This window comes from Hyperoodon ampullatus (assembly GCF_949752795.1).
Source record: "Hyperoodon ampullatus genome assembly, chromosome: 10".
In the NCBI taxonomy this organism is placed as follows: domain Eukaryota; kingdom Metazoa; phylum Chordata; class Mammalia; order Artiodactyla; family Ziphiidae; genus Hyperoodon; species Hyperoodon ampullatus.
Genome location: NC_136923.1, coordinates 80,918,270 through 80,937,340, shown reverse-complemented (window position 1 = coordinate 80,937,340; position 19,071 = coordinate 80,918,270). Strand labels below are relative to the sequence as shown.

Sequence of the window (19,071 nt, the reverse complement as noted above, 5' to 3'; positions counted from 1 at the left end):
ACCTTTTTTGTTTCTCCTTGTGTCTAATTATCTTTCAATAAACTAAGTTTTTCAAAAAGAACTTGTGATCTTCTCATAAGGCGAGAAAACCTTTAACTTACCCGTTGGCAAGTAGGATGGTGTAGTAATTACGTCCAGAATTTCGTTTTTTATGGGGTACTTCAAGCCACGGTATTCAGATGGCAAACGGGTCTCACTGAACTAAAGAACCTCTCCCAAAGATGCTGTGATTCTATTTTCCACCCCCAGATTCTCGAAATTCACTTTTCCCCCCTGGATGCCATTAGAGGTTGGTGGTTTGAAAAAATATCTATGCACACCTGATTTGAATATATTTCTAAAACGATTTGCCTTTATGTTTTTATTTCCCTGCGTTCTAAACCTCCATGCTCTGACGTCTAGTCTACCTTAAGTCCAATCTCCGGGCTGAGTTTCTTTACTCTGCGGCAGGTCAGGAAAACACAACTTGAAGGAAAAAAAAAACCCTTATAAAACATCCGGAAAAGCGGGAAGACTACGACTCCCAGAATGCAGTGCTCCCAGGTCTCCCCGGCCCTACGGCTGCCCAATGAACGGGCTCCGCTAGCATCCTCTCGTCCTATTGGTCAGCTTTCCCGCCAGTAAGGGCGGAGCGGAGAGGGCCCCGGATGGCACATTTCCCGCCACAGCGAGGCGCCGCGCGGAAAACTCGGAGAAGAAGCAGCTCTCGATTGGGTACTCTCTATTCTCGCGTAAGAGGATTCAGCCAATCAGAATGTAAATGCCCTACAAGGTACCCCGCCCCTTCCTTGAGGTTACTTTTGTTGGCGGGAGAAGTTGGGAAGTTTTAGGGCCGGGGCAGGGTTAGCCAAGGGCGCTGGTTACGGCTCCGGTGGCAGAAGTTTCCGTGCGGCGAGCATGGCGGGGACCGTGGTGCTGGACGATGTGGAGCTGAGAGAGGCGCAGAGAGACTACCTGGACTTCCTGGACGACGAGGTGAGAGAGGCGCCGGGTCGCGAGACGAGGGCGCTGGGAGCCTCAGGGCCGCGCAGGGGCCGAGGGAGGCCGCGGGGCTCCAGGCTGCGGCGGCGGGGCAGCGGCTCGGGACCTTCCGTCCTGGTCTCGTAGCTTTCCTAGAGGCGGAGTCAGTGGTTAAAAGCGATCCTGTGACTTTTTCCCAGGTACAAATGGTGGCCGGGTCTCGCGAAAGGCAACAGGTTTCCTCCAAGTGCAAAGCAGCTGCAAAGACCACGTTGATCACTCCCTGCTCTCTTAATTTGAGGGGAGGGTGAGGGGAAGGACGGCAGGAAAACGGTAGTGACCCGCCGTATTTTAGGGTCCCTAGGTTTTAGTGACCGACTTCCTAACCGGAGATTTGGCCGCAGTCTTTTTCTATATCTAGTGGGTTGCGGAGAAAGAGTATTGGTATTCAGATAAAGGGGCTTTTACATGCAATTTAAGACTGACGGCCGTGGAACGTTGGTAAAAACATCTTGAAGTGTTGATAGTGCTGTTTGTAAATGTAGCTAAGGCTCCCTACTCCTAGGTCCGGATGTAGGAACTCTTTATATTATACAGATGATAGGGAAATGAAATATTTTCATTCCATACAAGATTCTGCAAGGAAAAGTCACTTTGATATGCATATTAAAAGTCCGTTTAATTTACACTTTGACAAAGTTTTTATTTGTTGTCCTCGTAGACTTACGAGTTCGCTTTAATTCCCCATTAAAGGTTGAGAAATTACTGCACACAGAAGAGCTGTTGGTGATAATAGGAATAATATGGACCTTGAGGAAGTCATTATAATTCATACACTGGCCTCTTAGGGCATATTTGGAATCCGAGGCTAGTGAGTGAAAACGTGGGAGAAATTGGGGTTCAGATGTGCCGCAGAGGTGGATATATTTTTCTTTCTGTGAGAGCTGCCTCTGTTTAAAAACATCTGATTTTTGAATTTGTGGCTGCTGTGGCATGTGGTGGCTGTTTTGCAGGAAGACCAGGGAATTTATCAAAGCAAAGTTCGGGAGCTGATCAGTGACAACCAGTACCGGTTGATTGTCAACGTGAATGACCTGCGTAGGAAAAACGAGAAAAGGGCTAACCGGTGAGTGGCTGGGGGTCTCCAAGGGCACATCCTGGCCCTGAGTGAGAATGGCTCCCCTCTCTTCCCTGGATTGGAGCAGGCTTCACAGGAGAGGACCTGCATGAAATGTTTTTGACCCTGAAGCCCTTAGTGTCTCACCAGCTCCTATGTTTTTTACCTCTTCCCAAAGTAGGGGGTGGACATTTTCTTCTCAAGAGCTCCTCCCTCCATGTTTAACTGAGTATCATTTCTCCACCATTGAATTAAAAGTTGGCCCTCAGTTCTGATGTATTGTACTGGGCCTTGTAGGATGGCAGGAGAAAGTAGAAGCTAGATTTTGCCATCAAAACTTTGATGATCTAAGAATGTCCACTTCTGTTTTGTGGGTCATTTTTTGAGTTCTGCCCTCTCTGCCTAATGATTCTTTCTCTCGCCCGTCTGCAGCCTCCTGAGCAATGCCTTTGAGGAGCTGGTTGCCTTCCAGCGGGCACTGAAGGATTTTGTGGCCTCCATTGATGCTACATATGCCAAGCAGTATGAGGAGTTCTATATAGGCTTGGAGGGCAGCTTTGGCTCCAAGCATGTCTCTCCCCGGACTCTTACCTCCTGCTTCCTCAGCTGTGTCGTCTGTGTGGAGGGCATTGTCACTAAATGTGAGTGGGCTAAAGTGGGGGACTAACAGAATGGAGGTGGCATAGGCTTGGGGGGCTGGAAGGCAGGAGAGGCGGAGTAGCGTTGGGGAGCTAATGGCTTCAGAAAGGTGGAGCACTGAAATTACGGGGTGAAACTTGGAGGAACTCAAGTATTGCACAGTAACTAGGGGGACTTTGAGTGACCACCTGTGCCAGCAGAATGATGAAGTTTGCTGAGAGTGGAGGAGTCTTGGCTCTTGGCAGTGACCCTGAACTCCTACTACTTCTCAGTCAGGATCAGCTGTACTTGAAGCTTTACTTGGATTATGGTGTTGTTCTAGGTATAAAGGTGAATTAATGACAAGTAGTATTGAAATTGCTTAACTGGTTGGAAGAACACAGTATTTGGAGTCATCATGGGCTTGCCTGGGTTAGATCCTCCTTCTCACTGTCTGGTTGGGTGACTTTCCATTCCTAGGCTCTCTAGTTCGTCCCAAAGTCGTCCGCAGTGTTCACTACTGTCCTGCTACCAAGAAGACCATAGAGCGACATTATTCTGATCTCACCACCCTGGTGGCCTTTCCGTCCAGCTCTGTCTATCCTACCAAGGTGAGGAGGATGAATTGATTGGACCTCTTTAGAGGTTGGGCTCAAAGATGTCTGTTTTAATGCAAGTAATTGGGTAATATCTGAAGTCTTTCTTCTAGATGTGAATAGGGTGAAAAGTAAGGGTTAATTTGAAGGAAAGATTGATTGCTAGTCAGAGTTTAATATGGAAAGTCCACAATTCTTTTTTTTTTAAAGAAAAAATATTCTCTTTAGAAAACTTGGAAAATTATGGAAGAATTGAAAGAAGGAACAAAAGTCATCTAACGTACGTTGATCTTTTAGCAAAGTTATAATATCATATGATTGTGTAATCTACTTAGAGTAATATGGAAAAATACTTATGCAGTAATGTTACTCTGAAATCTCTGCAACTATTTTACTGTGGATTTGAGAGAAGGTTGACATAGAGAACGGCTTTAGTCTTGGTGTTCAGATTGGTCTGCATTGAGGATGGCGCGAGGTCTTCTTACTTAGAGACGAGAGAAGATGACTAATACTGATTACTTGATGTCTGAACACATTTTATCCCTGCCTGTCCCTGCCATCAAATTTTAATTGAGAGCGACTGTATCCAAAGGATTGTCGGACACTGAGGAGGACACAGATGTAAAGAAGAGCCAGTCCTTGTCTACAGTTTTATCAGCTGGTGGAGGAATCGTAACATATAAACAAGACTGAGTTTCTTAGAATTGTAACGGAGTCATACTTGAGAACCATTTAGTCTATCTCAGGTGAAATGTGAGGCTCGGTGAGGTTGCTTATGTTCCAGTTAGTGATGGCCCTGAGGACAGGAGTCTGTCTTTTTACTCTCAGGCCAGTTGCATTCCTCAGTCACCCGGCTCTCTTGTTCATTAAGATCCCTACTTTCTAGAATTTATTCTCCAGGAATTACTCAGGGGTACTCTGCTGATTGCTGTGGCCAAGCTTCTTTGCTCAGGACCTGAAATACACCCGACCAGGTCTCCTGGAGGTTGTCTAGTGTGGTTCTTAAGAGCATGGGCTTTGGTGTTTACTGTGTGACCGTGGAGGACTTCTTTAACCTCTCCCAGCCTCAGCTTCCTTATTTGTAAAATGTGGAAAATACCAGCTTTTGGGACTGAGTTGTGATGATTACATGAGATAATTTCGTGAAGTTACAGCACAGTGCCTTGCACATAGTGGGCACTCCACAAGTGATAGCTGCCGTGTTTCTAGAAAATTCAAATGGCAAGGAAGTAAAACTTTGAAATGTTTTTATTGAAGTTTAATATACAGAAAAGCTTACATAAGTGTACAGCTCAGTGAAATTTTACAAGCTCAATATAAAGTCATCCAAACCAGGAAACGGCACCTTACTAGTGCTCAGAAGTCCCTCTTGAGGCCACACTGCTCTCAAGATCCTGACATCTAGCAGCTTCGAGTACTTTTCCCTGTTTTTATATTTTATCTAAATGCTCATCTGTTTTGGGCTTCTTTTGTTCAATGTATGTCTGAGTTTCATCCATGTGTATGGGTGTACTCCATACATTTTCACTGCTGTGTAGTATTCACTCGTGTGGCTATACCACACTTATTTAACCATTCTGTTGATGGCATTAGGATATTTTCTAGATTTTAGCTATTTGGAATAGTGCTGCTGTGAACATTGTAGTGTGTGGCTTTGGGTGAACGTTTGTGTTGGGTATTACCTAGGAGTAGAAATACCGAGTCATAGCATAGGGGAAGTAAGGATCTCAGTATAGATGTTAGTACAGCCGTGGTCCCTTCTGGCTGTAGATCACCCCTTCCATTAGATGGTTTGTAACTAGAACAGACAGGAATGGAAAAAACTGGAGAAGATATTTGGGGTTTATTGTTCCTGGATACTACTCTCGTGCGGTTTATCTATAAATTATATTTGTTTCCTACAACAAACGAGTGTGGCATTCTAAGACAGGGTCGAGATGACTGCCTCTCTGCCTTTTCCAGGATGAGGAAAACAATCCCCTTGAGACAGAATACGGCCTTTCTGTCTACAAAGACCACCAAATCATCACCATCCAGGAGATGCCGGAGAAGGCCCCCGCTGGCCAGCTTCCCCGCTCCGTGGACGTCATACTGGATGATGACTTGGTGGACAGAGTGAAGCCCGGTGACCGGGTCCAGGTGGTGGGGACCTACCGCTGCCTTCCTGGAAAGAAGGGAGGCTACACCTCAGGGACCTTCAGGTAGATGGTTCGTCCTGAGGTGTTTGGAATGCTGCTGGCAGAGTACATTCTGGTAGCAGTCTTTCTCCAGTTTGCCATCTTCCCCAGAGTTACATGGGGCTGGTGAAACACTCTACTTGCCTGGGAGATAACACTCGCTCTACTGTCTTATGCTAGAAGTGGGAGTTACTGGTCACATGGTTACAGCCTCCTGGCTTACCTCGGGGTTTCTTGCATGTTCCCACCTCCCTCCCATACACTGTCCCAAGCTCTGTGGGTCAGCAGGAGGTCAATTCCCAGGGTGAGGCACCATCAACATATTTGTGTCATAGATGAAGAGAATCAGTGGTTGAATTCAGAACAGCTTTGCTTCTCTGTTTTTTCTTTTCTTTATTTTTTTCTCATTTGCTGTTCTAGGTTAGGAACCTAAGAAGGCTTTGGTGTTAGGAATTGAAAATAGCCTCTTACTGTCCTCTCTGTCCCAGGACTGTCCTGATTGCCTGTAACGTGAAGCAGATGAGCAAGGACGTTCAGCCTTCCTTCTCTGCTGAGGACATAGCCAAGATCAAGAAGTTCAGTAAAACCCGTTCCAAGGTCTGGCGTCCTTTGAGGATTTGAGGGTGGGGATGGCTTTGTGAGGGTCGTATTTGGGCATGGCCATCTTTGTACTGTATCAGGAGGAAGGTCGGGGCTTTTTCTCTCAAGTATTTGGTGCCAGCTTCTAGTTTTGAGTCAGTAAGCAAAAGGGTGTTTTTGCTGTTTTTCTTTAATATTTCTGTTGTGCTACCTGCTAAGTGAACCTAATACAAATATTAGGAGTTAGAATATTAGTGTACCAAGGAGTCTATACGGAATATACCAGTGATACATTGTTACTTAAAGATAAAATATGTTATTTTTGTTTTAGTTCTCTAATTTATTTTTCTTTAAAAAATGTCTCCTTTTAAAGACAGAATGTTCTCATTTAGAATTGAACAAAATCTATGCATGTGTGACAGAGGTTACTGCTGAAGCACAATACATATTCTTATTAAAACTAAAATGTTTTGAGCCTGGAAACACTTTTTTTCCTAAAGATTAAAGTTCTGAGCAGGTTTTGGGATCCAGGCTTCCTCTGTGTCTGTTCTGATAATGCTCTGATCGGTGTGAAAGTCTTAGAGAAGAAGACTTTACAGTTAAGAACAGTGTATTTCTTCAACCATCTTCTGTGGGCTGAAGTGAGTTCATCCAACCCCATGGAGGCTCCTTAGGCTTTTCACTCCGTGGTTGTCCTTCCTCCAGGACATCTTTGACCAGCTGGCCAGGTCGCTGGCCCCCAGCATCCATGGGCATGACTATGTCAAAAAGGCAATCCTCTGCTTGCTCTTGGGAGGAGTGGAACGAGACCTAGAGAATGGCAGCCACATCCGTGGGGACATCAATATCCTTCTAATAGGTACGGTGTTGGGGATTTTAGTCTCCTGGTCTCCCCCTGTGGGGTGTGGTTGCAGGAATCTATCATCTGTCAAATTGTGTGTCTCTACCTGGCTGTGTTTCAGTCCCATCAAAGGGCAAAAGTCTAAAATGAATTTTTAAAATTATTTTTATTATTTCTGGGGTTCCTGATTTATAATGTCTAAAATATATTCTTCTGTGAATGGTAAAGGGAAAGGGAAAGAAATAATATTAACAACCTGTTACTATACATTTCCACTGTGTCAAGAGCTGTGCTAGAAAAGCAGCACTTGCTGGGGGGCAGGGGAGTTTCCAAGAGTCACTGCTACCCCGTCCCATTACAGGAGACCCATCGGTCGCCAAGTCCCAGCTTCTGCGGTATGTACTGTGTACCGCACCTCGGGCCATCCCCACCACCGGCCGGGGCTCGTCTGGAGTGGGTCTCACGGCCGCTGTCACCACAGACCAGGAAACAGGTATGGGTGGAAGGGTCCTTGGCAGAGGTCCAGCAGATGAGATGAGCGTAGATGGTTTTAGCTTGCTCCAGGCCTAGCCTGTATTGGGAAGATACACTTGAGAGGTTAGTGTGGGCCAAATTGGAGAGGACCAAGTATCTGGCAACAGTGGGTGAATTACTGAAATATTTGGGTGGCCCTCTAGTGACAAGAATGTCTCCTGGAAGGCTGTTGGAAAGAGCTGTGAAGGAGAAACTTTTGACATTTGAAGGGAAATAAAAATGAAAATTGTACTGCTTTGTACGTTAGAGGAAGGGATTTGAAGACCAGTGAAAAGAGAACAGATCTAGTTGGGAAATGGCTTGAAGATGAGGATAAAGAGACGAAATCTGGGAAGGAAGTGTGTTGGGGGCTAACTGCTTAGGTATCAGAGTGGGACAGGGAATACTGTTCAGATAGGAGCTTGAAAAGCTGACCCCAGGGTTTCCTCTGAGTCTAGGAGCTGACACCCCCTTTTTTTTTTTTTTTTGCGGTACGTGGGCCTCTCATTGTTGTGGCCTCTCCCGTTGCGGAGCCCAGGCTCCGGACGTGCAGACTCAGTGGCCATGGCTCACGGGCCCAGCCGCTCCGCGGCATGTGGGATCTTCTCGGACCAGGGCTCAAACCCACGTCCCCTGCATTGGCAGGCAGACTCTCAACCACTGTGCCACCAGGGAAGCCCTTGCTGACACCTCTTAACTACATTCTCGTTCTCATGTATGGCAGTGCGAGGTGCTTAGGAAGGAGACTGACATCTAGCCCCATCCCCTACAACCTGGATGGTAGTGTGTGTTTTTCCCTCCCCACCTCCCAGGGGAGCGGCGTCTGGAGGCGGGGGCCATGGTCCTGGCTGACCGAGGTGTGGTTTGCATCGATGAGTTTGACAAGATGTCTGACATGGACCGCACAGCCATCCACGAGGTGATGGAGCAGGGCCGGGTCACCATCGCCAAGGCCGGCATCCACGCTCGGCTCAATGCCCGCTGCAGTGTTTTGGCAGCCGCCAACCCCGTCTACGGCAGGGTGAGTGGGATCAGGCACTCAACTGTTGTCCTCACCTCCATTTGGTTTTGCTGAGTGACTGGGCTGCGAAGTTTATTCCAGGTGACCTGGGGAGCAACAGGCCACAGACTAAAGTAAGCTTGTCATCTGGTTACCGTCCTTGGTTTAGGGCAGTGGTTCCTCACCCGTTCATCCATGTCAGAATCCCCTGGAAAGTTATTTATTTAAAATAAGTTTTTAAAAATACAAAGAAGAAAACAAAAGTGACCTGCAGCCTCACAACCCAGGTAACCTACATTGACACTGAAATAAAAGTACTGCATGCAGATGGTCGGAGGATTTATGAACAGAGCAGAGAGATATAATAAGGAAATTAATAGCCTGCCTTCTCTCTCCTGTTCCTTTCCCAGGACATGACCACTGACAGCTCTTCAGTGTTTCAGGAAACAAAAACTTTAGCGTGAAAAAAAAAACAAAAAACAAAACTTTAGCATGTGCCAGTAAACATACTATCTCCTTGTTAAGAATTAATCTATTTATCTTTGTTTTTTAGTATGACTTTGATGTGCTTAGGTGTAATCTTTTATATTTATCCAGCTTCGGGTTTGCTGAGTTTAGGGGTTTTGTTTTTGTTTTCTTTTAAGCAGCTGTCTAGTATGCCCTTGTATGGACTTATAATAATTTGTTTAACCAGTCTCCAAATGATGGGCATTTGGTGTTTTCCCTTTCCCTTCTGCTATTATGAATGAAACTGCAGCGAACATCCCTTTGTGTGCATTTTGTTAAGCATTTGGGAATGAATACTTAGCAATGGAATCACTGGATTAACAGTTACACGCGTTTTTATGGTAGAGATTGCCAAATTGCCCCTTTTAAAGATTGTACCATTATAATACTATTAACTAATACTTACAGATGCTTTATATTTATTAACTCCTTTCACTCTCACAATAACCTTGTGAGGTAGGTATTATCCTCATTTTACAGATGAGAAAATGAAGGCATAAAAGGTTAAGTAACTCGCTCAAGAGTCACAAGCTAGAAAATGGCAGAGAGAATTCGAACCCAGAGGCCATGCTGTGCTCTGACAATTTATGATCCCGCAGTGAATGAGAATACCTGTTTTGGTGGCATTTTTTAAACATACAGGTGCCTAGTCCCCAGCCCAGAGTTTCTGAATCCAAATCTCTGGGTTGGGGCTCTTGGTAGCTATGGTTTAGAAAGACTCCGTAGGTTAGTTCTAATGCATAGTGTGGGTTGAGAACCATACAGTTTTAGATTAATGGTAACGTGTTACGTCATTCTGAAGAATTTCTCTGGGGAACGTAGGGAGAAGATGGCAGGTCTTGGAATGTGAACGTGGCCAGAGTCGTTAATGTTACCTACGAGGTTGTCAGGCCTCTGACTGACGTGGGGAGGCGTCAGCTCGTAGGCCCGGAATTGAAAGATAAGAGTATAGGCGTTCTTGGGCTTCCCTGGTGGCACAGTGGTTGAGAGTCCACCTGCCGATGCAGGGGACACGGGTTCGTGCCCCAGTCCGGGAAGATCCCACATGCCGCGGAGCAGCTGGGCCCGTGAGCCATGGCTGCTGAGCCTGCGCGTCTGGAGCCTGTGCTCCTCAACGGGAGAGGCCACAACAGTGAGAGGCCCGCGTACCGAAAAAAAAAAAAAAAAAAGAGTATAGGCGTTCTTGAGTCCCAGGAAAACCTCCCTTGAACCTTAAGACATTATGGTTTATAGATTATCACGCGTTTTTGTTGAGACTTTACCCAGTACCTTCTGAGTAAGGAAGCCAGAGGCTCCAGGTGTTTCTGGCTTAGCCAGCTTGTCATGTCTTCGTAATAGGTAGGGAAGAGGGACTCATCTTCCAGAGCTGGTCCTGCCTCAGAGTGAGGAGCAGAGTGAAGCTTGGGAAGGAGAAGGCTGGTTTTGAGACCCACAGTCAGCTTGCTAGAGGCACCGGAGCGAGGAGGTGGGGCTCTGTTTGCCTGGAAGGAAAGGCGCGGGGCTCCGAGCTTGCTCAGGTCAGCTGAGCGTCAGTTAAAGGAGGGCTGCACTTAGAGGAAATGAATTCAGTTTCTTAGTAGCTTGGAAATGCTTTACATCTTCACTGCTTGTTCGCTTTGCATTTGAAGGTCTGGTCTTCTGTTCTCACTCACGTAACCGATCCGGCCTCCTTGTTCTTTCTTCCCATTGATGTCGTCTCCACTCTCCTTTTTTCTCGTGTTCCCCACCCAGTACGATCAGTACAAGACCCCCATGGAGAACATTGGGCTGCAGGACTCCCTGCTGTCCCGATTCGACCTCCTCTTCATCATGCTGGATCAGATGGATCCCGAGCAGGATCGGGAGATCTCAGACCACGTCCTCAGAATGCACCGCTACCGGGCACCCGGCGAGCAGGATGGTGACGGTGAGGCCGGGGGGAGAGAAAGACTGACTGAGGGGAGGGCACCTAGACACAGGCCGCGCTCTCAGACCCAGCCTGGGGTTGGTGGGCGTGGTAGCATCTGGGGTGATGTGGAAGGTGCCCTCGGCTCCCTGGTTCCTACGGTGTGTCTCTTGTCCATTTCAGGGTCTGGGAACACCTTTGAGCATCTTCTGTGGGCCAGGTGGTTCTGCCTCCTTATTTGTGGGGCGCACGTGTCTGCTTCCTTCTGGGTCCTTGCTTTGTGAGTCTTGTGTCTCTTCAGAAGAAGCGATTTCCCCTGGGTTCAGCTCTTTCTTATTCTTTCTCCCGACTTGGTTTTCCAGCTATGCCTCTAGGGAGTGCCGTGGATATCCTGGCCACGGAGGATCCCAACTTTAGCCAGGAAGACCAGCAGGACACCCAGATCTACGAGAAGCATGATAGCCTTCTGCATGGGGCCAAGAAAAAGAAGTGAGCATTCTTCACACCTCCTCCTGGAGGGAACCTGAGATTTGTGTAGAGCATGTTTATATGTGCCGCCCAGGCCAAGATCATGCTTGGAGTCGTAATCACGGGGGCCCGTTTTCTCTTCTGGATCCACAGATGCACCTTTTTTCATGGCCACTTGCCGTGTGAATGTTCGCGGGTGATCAAGCTTAGGTTCTGGTCTTTTCCTAAAATGGAAGGCTTTGACGACCCACCTAACTGATGGTGGGTGTGTCATGTTACCCGTGTACGTGAAGTGTTGCACAAGTCTCGTGGCCATTCGTGGTGAGCTTTTGTGGAAGGGGCAGTAGATCGCAAGCACTGGAAAGGTTGCAAGTGGGTTTGGATAAAGGAGACTTGTGCTCAGTGCCTCACACGTGAGATCCCATTCCCCTATTTTTGGCCTTGGTGCAGTCGGAAGCATAGTGTAATCTTCAAACCTATTGGTTTAAGAATGTGGAATTTGGAGTCAGAAAATGAAATTTGAGTCCACTTCAGATTCTCTGAGCCATAGTTTTCCCACTGATAAAATAGGCCAGATAACACCTACACTTCGTACCTAAACTACCTACTTCACAAGTAATACCTAAGTAACACCATAGAATTAAATAAAAAGTATGTGAGAGGGTCTTGTACATGTTGTGTATAAATGGGGTTTGTGACACTGGGTTCCAGGCTGTATCTCTGCTCTGTCACGTGACCTTGACTTCCCTGAGGAAGGGCAGGGCTACAGCCCCAGGCAGGTGCTGGGCTGTGGCAGGGGAGTGAAATTTGCCGTGTGCGGGTCCAGGGAGAAGATGGTGAGTGCGGCTTTCATGAGGAAGTACATCCACGTGGCCAAAATCATCAAGCCCGTCCTGACGGAGGAGTCGGCTGCCTACATCGCAGAGGAGTACTCATGCTTGCGCAGCCAGGACAGCATGAGCTCGGACACCGCTAGGGTGAGTCTGCCTGTGGGATGGTGACCGGAGGGTGACCGGAGGGTGACCAGAGCCCCTCAGGGTGACGCTGGGGAGGGAGTCCCCGCTCCCTGGGAGCACTGGAAGCATTTTAACTTAGTGATTCCTTACCTTTTTCTTTCTGGCCTGAAGGGTTTCCTGTTACACTACTGTAATCATTTCCTTTTACAAAGGAAAATGCAATGTGAACCCCAGAGCTAACGTGTTTCTCCTGAGTTCAGATGACATTGGCCTCCAGAAGCTGTGATTTATTCAGCAAGCATGTGGGACTTCCCTGGCGGTCCAGTGGTTACGACTCCGCACTTCCACTGCAGGGGGCACGGGTTCGATCCCTGGTTGGGGAACTAAGATCCCGCAAGCCGTGCGGCATGGCCAAAAAAAGAAAAAAACATTCAGCAAACGTGAGCGACTTCTGGGAACTGAATGAATTTCTGTTCTTACGTGCAGTCTCCCAAGGGCTCAGTCCTGGGCCGGGGAGGCAGAAAGAAGATGAAAAGGTCATATATTCATATAATTATATATCACAGTGTAGTACCCAAAGGGGAATGAATGTGAAAGACAGTTGAAGTGTAGATGCAGAAGCTGTTAATTTTTCCTTTAGACTTTCCAGACGGGATATGAATGTCAGGGAAGGATTCCCAAAGGGTATGATATTTGGGCTGGACTTTGGAAAAAAATTAGGAGTTGGGTAGCCATGATGATCATCCAAGGCTATTTCTAGAAACCTAATACACCTGCCTGTGGATTTATCGAAGTCTTTTGGGGCAATGTAGTTTACATAGGTAGGATTTCACAGCAGAAAGACCCAGGTCCCAAACCATCATGATGTGATAGAGACATAGACTCTTGGATTCAGACATGACCCCAGATCATCTATTCCAGACTTACACCCAGACAAGAATTCCATCTTCTGGAATTCTTGCTGGGACTTCCTTGACACCTCCAGTGACAGCATGCCTAGTACATCACTGCATTGAAATGTTAGAATATTCTTCTATTTATTGAGCTTAAACGTGCTTCTCCGTGACTTCTACCCATGGGCCTTAATTTTGTTTTCTGGAGACTGTGTATGACTTATTTTCTTCAGATTAAACAGCCCCCTGTCTTTTTAATTGTTTTTCCTGTCACATGAACATGTTCCAGTGTGTCAAAGGCCCTCTCACTGAATACAATACACTATCTTAGTTGTGGTCTTAGTGGGATTGGTAAATCTCTCAGTTTGGGCTCTGTAGTTCTGCTCGTGTAGGCTAGGATTTCATCAGCTTTAGGTTATTCAAGAATTGGAGTTTATGATGGAATGTATAAGCTACATTCTCTGGTAGCTTTCTAAATCATTTTAAAAAATTGGTGAATTTATTTAAATATGAATGTATTTGTTTTTGAATGTCAGATTGGCTGTAAGTGATAATTTAGAACACTAGAAAGCAGAAGTGACCAGATACATCCCTGGAGCATCATAGGATGGGGGACGGGAGGTGTGGTGGAAAGAACCAGCCCTGGGCTCCGACCCCAGGGCTTCAGTAACCTTTGCAACTTGTGCACATCCTTTCACCTCCCAGGTCGCAGTTTTTCAACCCATAAAATGAGAAGGTTGGATAATGTCAGGACTGCTTACCTAGGAGGGCACATCAGAACCATCTGAAACTTCTTTTGTTTTGGCTGCACTGCGCGGCTTGTGGGACCTTCGTTCCCCGACCAGAGATTGCATCCATGCCCTAGGCAGTGGAAGTGTGGAGTCCTAACCACTGGACCAACAGGGAATGAATTCTTAAACCAGACATTCTGATCCATTAGACCAGGGATGCCGTTCAGACAATAGCATTTTAAAAAGATGAACCCTCCACCACCCCCCACCACCCCGTTAGGGATACACCCACCCCTTTGGGAACCACTCGATAAGAACATGTCAGAATTCTGCTTCTCTGGACCTAAGTGGGTTTACCCAACTTTATTTATTTATTTATTTATTTATTTATTTATTTATTTTTGCGGTACGCGAGCCTCTCACTGTTGTGGCCTCTCCCGTTGCGGAGCACAGGCTCCGGATGCGCAGGCTCAGCGGCCATGGCTCACGGGCCCAGATGCTCCGCGGCATGTGGGATCTTCCCGGACCGGGGCACGAACCCGTGTCCCCTGCATCGGCAGGCAGGCTCTTAACCACTGCGCCACCAGGGAAGCCCGGGTTTACCCAACTTTAGAAAGTTTGTCCTCAGATAACCTCTGTCACACCCCCACGTAGTGTGACATTAGACAAATTATTGGAAGCTCTTCGAGTCCCATTTTCCTCCTCTCTAAAGCTGCTCCAGGTTATTAAGGCCGTTGACTGACACAGTGAACGTAAAAGCGGGATCCTGGCGCGTTGCAGGCCTGCGGCAAAGGTTCTCCTTCCTCACTCTCCTCTCCAGCTGTAAGATGCTGGATCGTTTTCTTCCCAGTTCACCTCGTTCTCCCTCCCTCAGCCCTCTCTCTCAGTCATGTTTCCTTGGTTGTTTTTATCTTTCTGAATTTTACGTACTTTTTCTGGCTCCATGGCTTGGTTTTTCCAGAGCTTTTCTGGTGGAGTCTTTCCCTCTCTGTGCGGTGGGAATGACGGGCATGACTGGCATGCCGTGGGGGGATCCTGGATGAGTGGTCCCCCCCTTGTCTTCTCCCCCAGACGTCTCCAGTGACAGCCCGGACACTGGAAACTCTGATTCGGTTGGCCACGGCCCACGCCAAGGCCCGCATGAGCAAGACCGTGGACCTGCAGGACGCAGAGGAGGCTGTGGAGCTGGTCCAGTACGCTTACTTCAAGAAGGTGAGCATCCAGGTGCTGGGCCTGAGGCTCCTCTGAATGAATTGTCGGTGCTCGCGCCTCACAGCCGTGCACGGTTGACCCCTGTATCTGGGTTGTTGGCAGAAAGCAGCGTCTTTCCACTGGCCTCCCCCTGACTTAATCTCTTTGCTAGCATGGGGGCTGTCTTAAATTTAAATCTATAAAGAAAGGAATTGTTTTCCACTTAACCGTTATGGGATAGACTTTTTTCCATTCATTTCTGTATTCAGTGAATGCTCCTTGAGCACATACTGTGAGAAGGGTATGGCACCCAGCTTCCAGCAGCTTTAAGGATGGGTCGCAGCCGACCCCCTGCCCCTGGTCCTGGACTCAGGAATGAGAGAGGTCAGGTCATCAGACCCAGGGAGTCACTGCTCTCGGTGGTGCAGGAGGCACCGTTCTTTACTCAGTCCCTGGCATCTGTGACCCTCCTGCCCACCCATGTGTGGCTTGGTGTCCTAGGTTCTCGAGAAGGAGAAGAAACGTAAGAAGCAAAGTGAGGATGAATCAGAGACAGAAGACGAAGCGGAGAAAAGCCAGGAGGACCAAGAGCAGAAGAGGAAGAGGTCGGATGAGGCACCAAGGAAGGAGATGAAAGACTTAGATTAGGGCTGGGGAGGGGCGGAGGGGCCAAGGCTGCAGGGAAGGGTGACCAGACCAATGCTGCAGTGAGTCAGAGGGTGAAGGTGACTTGAGCAGAGAGGGTGACAGCCCCCTTTGTCCTCGGTGTGAAGCTTGTGTCCTCTTTCCTGCTAGGGGAGGGCTAAGTAGAGGAGCAGTAACCCGCTCGGAGGCTATTGAGTCCACATTTCAGAAGTCTTTCCTCCAGGTTATTTTCTCCTCTCACACCTGTGGTTGAAGTTATGAGGGTGGGCGACAGAAAAGAGCATTGGGAAGCAGGGCCTGCTTGTGCTCTAGTCCAGAGACGTTTGGTCTCTTTCAGAAAAGGCAGCAGTTTGTACAGGCCTGGGCCTAGTGTTCCATTTGGACTGTAGATGGTTCTCTGTGGTCAGAGGTGCAGGACGGAGCTCACCAAAGCCCGTCTCTTAACTGCTGTGGGCATTTTAGGAGGAAGACCCGTCACTCGGATGCCAAGGATGGGGACTCCTATGACCCCTACGACTTCAGCGACACGGAGGAGGAGATGCCTCAGGGTAAGCGAACGGCCCCTAGTGGTACAGAGGTGGTCCCTGACTGCTGACCCTTCAGTGTTCTGCCTATTGCGTCTGCTGGTGGGCTCCCAGTGGGCCTCCCACTTGGGACCCTGTGTCTAAGAGGTCTGTCCACGAGAATCCCAGGAAACTCAGTCAGAACTTTGGAAATAAGCTTTGCCCCCTTGTCTGCTTCCTCCCCGGTGAACTGTGCTCTTTGCCAAGCCTGGCGTGAGCGTCCCAGATCCCGTGTGCTGAGGGTCCCCCGCCTGACTTGAGGCCTTTCTCCCTGCCTGCCCTGGCTAGCCCCCGAGGGCCCCAGGAGTGAGTGTTGCAGGCTCATGAGGGCGGGGTTGGGGAGGGGCCTCTGGGGTCTGTGGACATGGCTTCACCTTGTTGTCCTCTCACTCTCTGCAACCCTTTCCCCCTCAAGTGCACACTCCAAAGGCGACAGACTCACAGGAGACCAAGGAGTCCCAGAAGGTGGAGTTGAGTGAATCCAGGTGAGGAGGGAAGACCTCTCCCCGGAATGGTAGGAAAAAAGCTGTTACCAGTGGAGCTCAGAACTAGAGGCCTGAGGGTTTTTAGAACAGTTTCTATTCGATGACAATTTCAAACTTGAAAAAAGTTGCAAAAAATAGTGTAAAGAATTCTTTACACTCTTTACTCAGAATCCCCAGTTGTTTATGTTTTACCATTTGCTTTATAAATAATTCTCTCTGTGGGAATTTTAAATCGATACCCTTGTGAGTTCAGGAAGAAGGGTCGTAGAGCAAGGACAGAGGTTGTGTCTCACTGTAACCTTGGGTTCCTCTCAGTAGGAGATATAGATATATAGATATATAGTTATTTTTTCTCTTCACTGAACTGTTGTCACTTGTTTTGAGATAAAGAATTTTTACCACTAGAGGTTCAGAAACAGTTTTATCTATAAATTTTATGTTTCTTGGATTTCAAAGTAAGTCCACGGCTAAGGTTTGCTGTTTTCTTTTAATACCTTAACAGACTCAACACAGTGTCTTCACTGAAAAAAGTTTGAACAAATTGAAAAGTATTTAGAAAAAACATTAAGATCAAGTATAATTCCATCCCCCAGGACAACCATTGAACTATATCTTAAAGCATTTTCTGAATCAGCACATGGAGATCTCTTTTCAGTGACTGCAGGGTTTCCATAGTATGGATGTGTAAATTTTTATTTTTGTTTTCTAATGGTGGACATTTACCCTTCATAAGACTGCTGTTTACAGTAAAACATTCTTAACATTTATCACTGTACAGTGGTGGGGGAAGAGCTGTGGGGTTAGCTTCTAGGAATGGATTCCTGGGGTCAAAGGAAATGCACTTTAAAATTGTAGTACATGGGACTAACTTGCCTCCCAAAGATGCCATCCAAGTTTGCGTTTCTGCCGATGGTATATGGATGCCAGTTTCCCACATGCTGAGAGGCCTCTGGTTTTTAAAATGCTGTTATTACTCACTGTGCAGGAAGCTCTGTAATACAGCAGCTTAGCTTTAAGGGGGAAGCTCGGGCGTGGAGCGGCCATCCGGGGTGGGCTGTGCGGTTGGAGGATGCCTGTGCTGATGGACCCCAGCATCGATCTGGCCTGAGAGCACGTGGGCCACTTCCTGCTCCTTCACCCTGTCTCCTGTCCTGGGCAGGTTGAAGGCCTTCAAGGTGGCCCTCCTGGAGGTGTTCCGGGAAGCTCACACACAGTCAGTGGGCATGAATCGCCTCACAGAATCCATCAATCGGGACAACGAAGAGCCCTTCTCCCCTGCGGAGATCCAGGCTGCGCTGAGCAGGATGCAGGATGACAACCAGGTCATGGTCTCCGAGGGCATCATCTTCCTCATCTGAGGGCCCTCGTCTGTGTACTGTGGGGTTCAGCCAAGAAAGCTTCTTCCTGTTTCCTCCTCCCCCACTCCCCAGCCTATGCATTTATTCCCTGAATGTCAGTGTTAAATTGAACTGAAGTGGAGGACGGGTGACCAGGCGGAGGCAGGACTTGGTGGAAGCCTGGGGATGGGTCATGAAAGCTGCTTCCGGGTAAAGAGAAGAAGAAGGTGGGCAGGATGAAGACGATGCATCTTCACTGCAAAAGACTGGACCACACTCCTCACGGCCCCTCCCCAAACAAGCCACACCATTGTTCGCTGTAGGTAACATGACTTCTGAGTATTTTGGGGGGCACAGCTGGTTTCTGTTCATCCTTTCTGTGTTGGCTTTTTATCCCCCACCCCCGAGCACTTTGGTCTAGAACAGACTTTGGGTGGTTCTGTGCTGATGGAGAGAAGCTCTGAGGCAAGTCCTAAGGCCAAGAAAGCTTGCTTTGCAGTAGCACTAGTTAAGACTTATACGTACTTTTGACTCAAATATCCAAGTCGTTGAATAAAGTTACCCATTGTGACCTTAATACTGTGTGATTTTTATGGACATACTTAATTGTGTTTTTTTTCTTCGAAAGCTCCGCCCTGTGGGATGGGCTGCCCGCGTTTGGACTGAGTCACCACAAGGTGGCAGCAGGCAACTGCACTCTGGGGGTTAGGCCTTCTCTGGGCAGATTTCTTCCTCAGGGATGCCAGCATTTATTGGTTAAAACTGCAAACCCAAACAGCTGCAGGAGGCCAGTGAGTGAAAGTCCAGGAGAGTTGACCCTTTGCCTGGCTTTTCTGAGCAGGAATCAAAGCCCCTTCATGGAGAAATAATACCCAATACATCAGATGCCTCAAAATCATGTGAATTCTTGCCCATTAAGAGATCCCCTTACAGGAGCGTTATGAAACGGCTTTTTTTTTTTAAGATTTTTTTTTGATGTGGACCATTTTTAAAATCTTTATTGAATTTG

The 19,071-nt window shown here is 47.7% G+C and overlaps 1 protein-coding gene across 4 annotated transcripts; it reads left to right on the top strand.

The window, feature by feature from the left end:
- Nucleotides 1-882: 882 nt before the first annotated feature.
- On the top strand, nucleotides 883-18,628 carry MCM3 (minichromosome maintenance complex component 3; the record flags this gene model as incomplete). 4 transcript variants are annotated; one of them, XM_079714032.1, is made up of 17 exons in its annotated part: nucleotides 883-975; nucleotides 1,974-2,086; nucleotides 2,510-2,718; nucleotides 3,176-3,306; nucleotides 5,254-5,492; nucleotides 5,957-6,065; nucleotides 6,753-6,906; nucleotides 7,250-7,381; nucleotides 8,214-8,422; nucleotides 10,640-10,814; nucleotides 11,156-11,282; nucleotides 12,088-12,238; nucleotides 14,913-15,053; nucleotides 15,534-15,637; nucleotides 16,140-16,225; nucleotides 16,656-16,725; nucleotides 17,885-18,628. In XM_079714032.1, 17 exons carry the CDS (start codon nucleotides 898-900, stop codon nucleotides 18,081-18,083), a joined length of 2,427 nt encoding a protein of 808 aa, XP_079570158.1. In that variant the 3' UTR covers nucleotides 18,084-18,628. The 4 variants fall into 4 exon arrangements, with proteins under 4 accessions (XP_079570158.1, XP_079570157.1, XP_079570156.1 ...); XM_079714031.1 differs by having other exon boundaries at nucleotides 898-975; nucleotides 5,305-5,492; XM_079714030.1 differs by having other exon boundaries at nucleotides 898-975; nucleotides 12,037-12,238.
- Nucleotides 18,629-19,071: the final 443 nt, after the last annotated feature.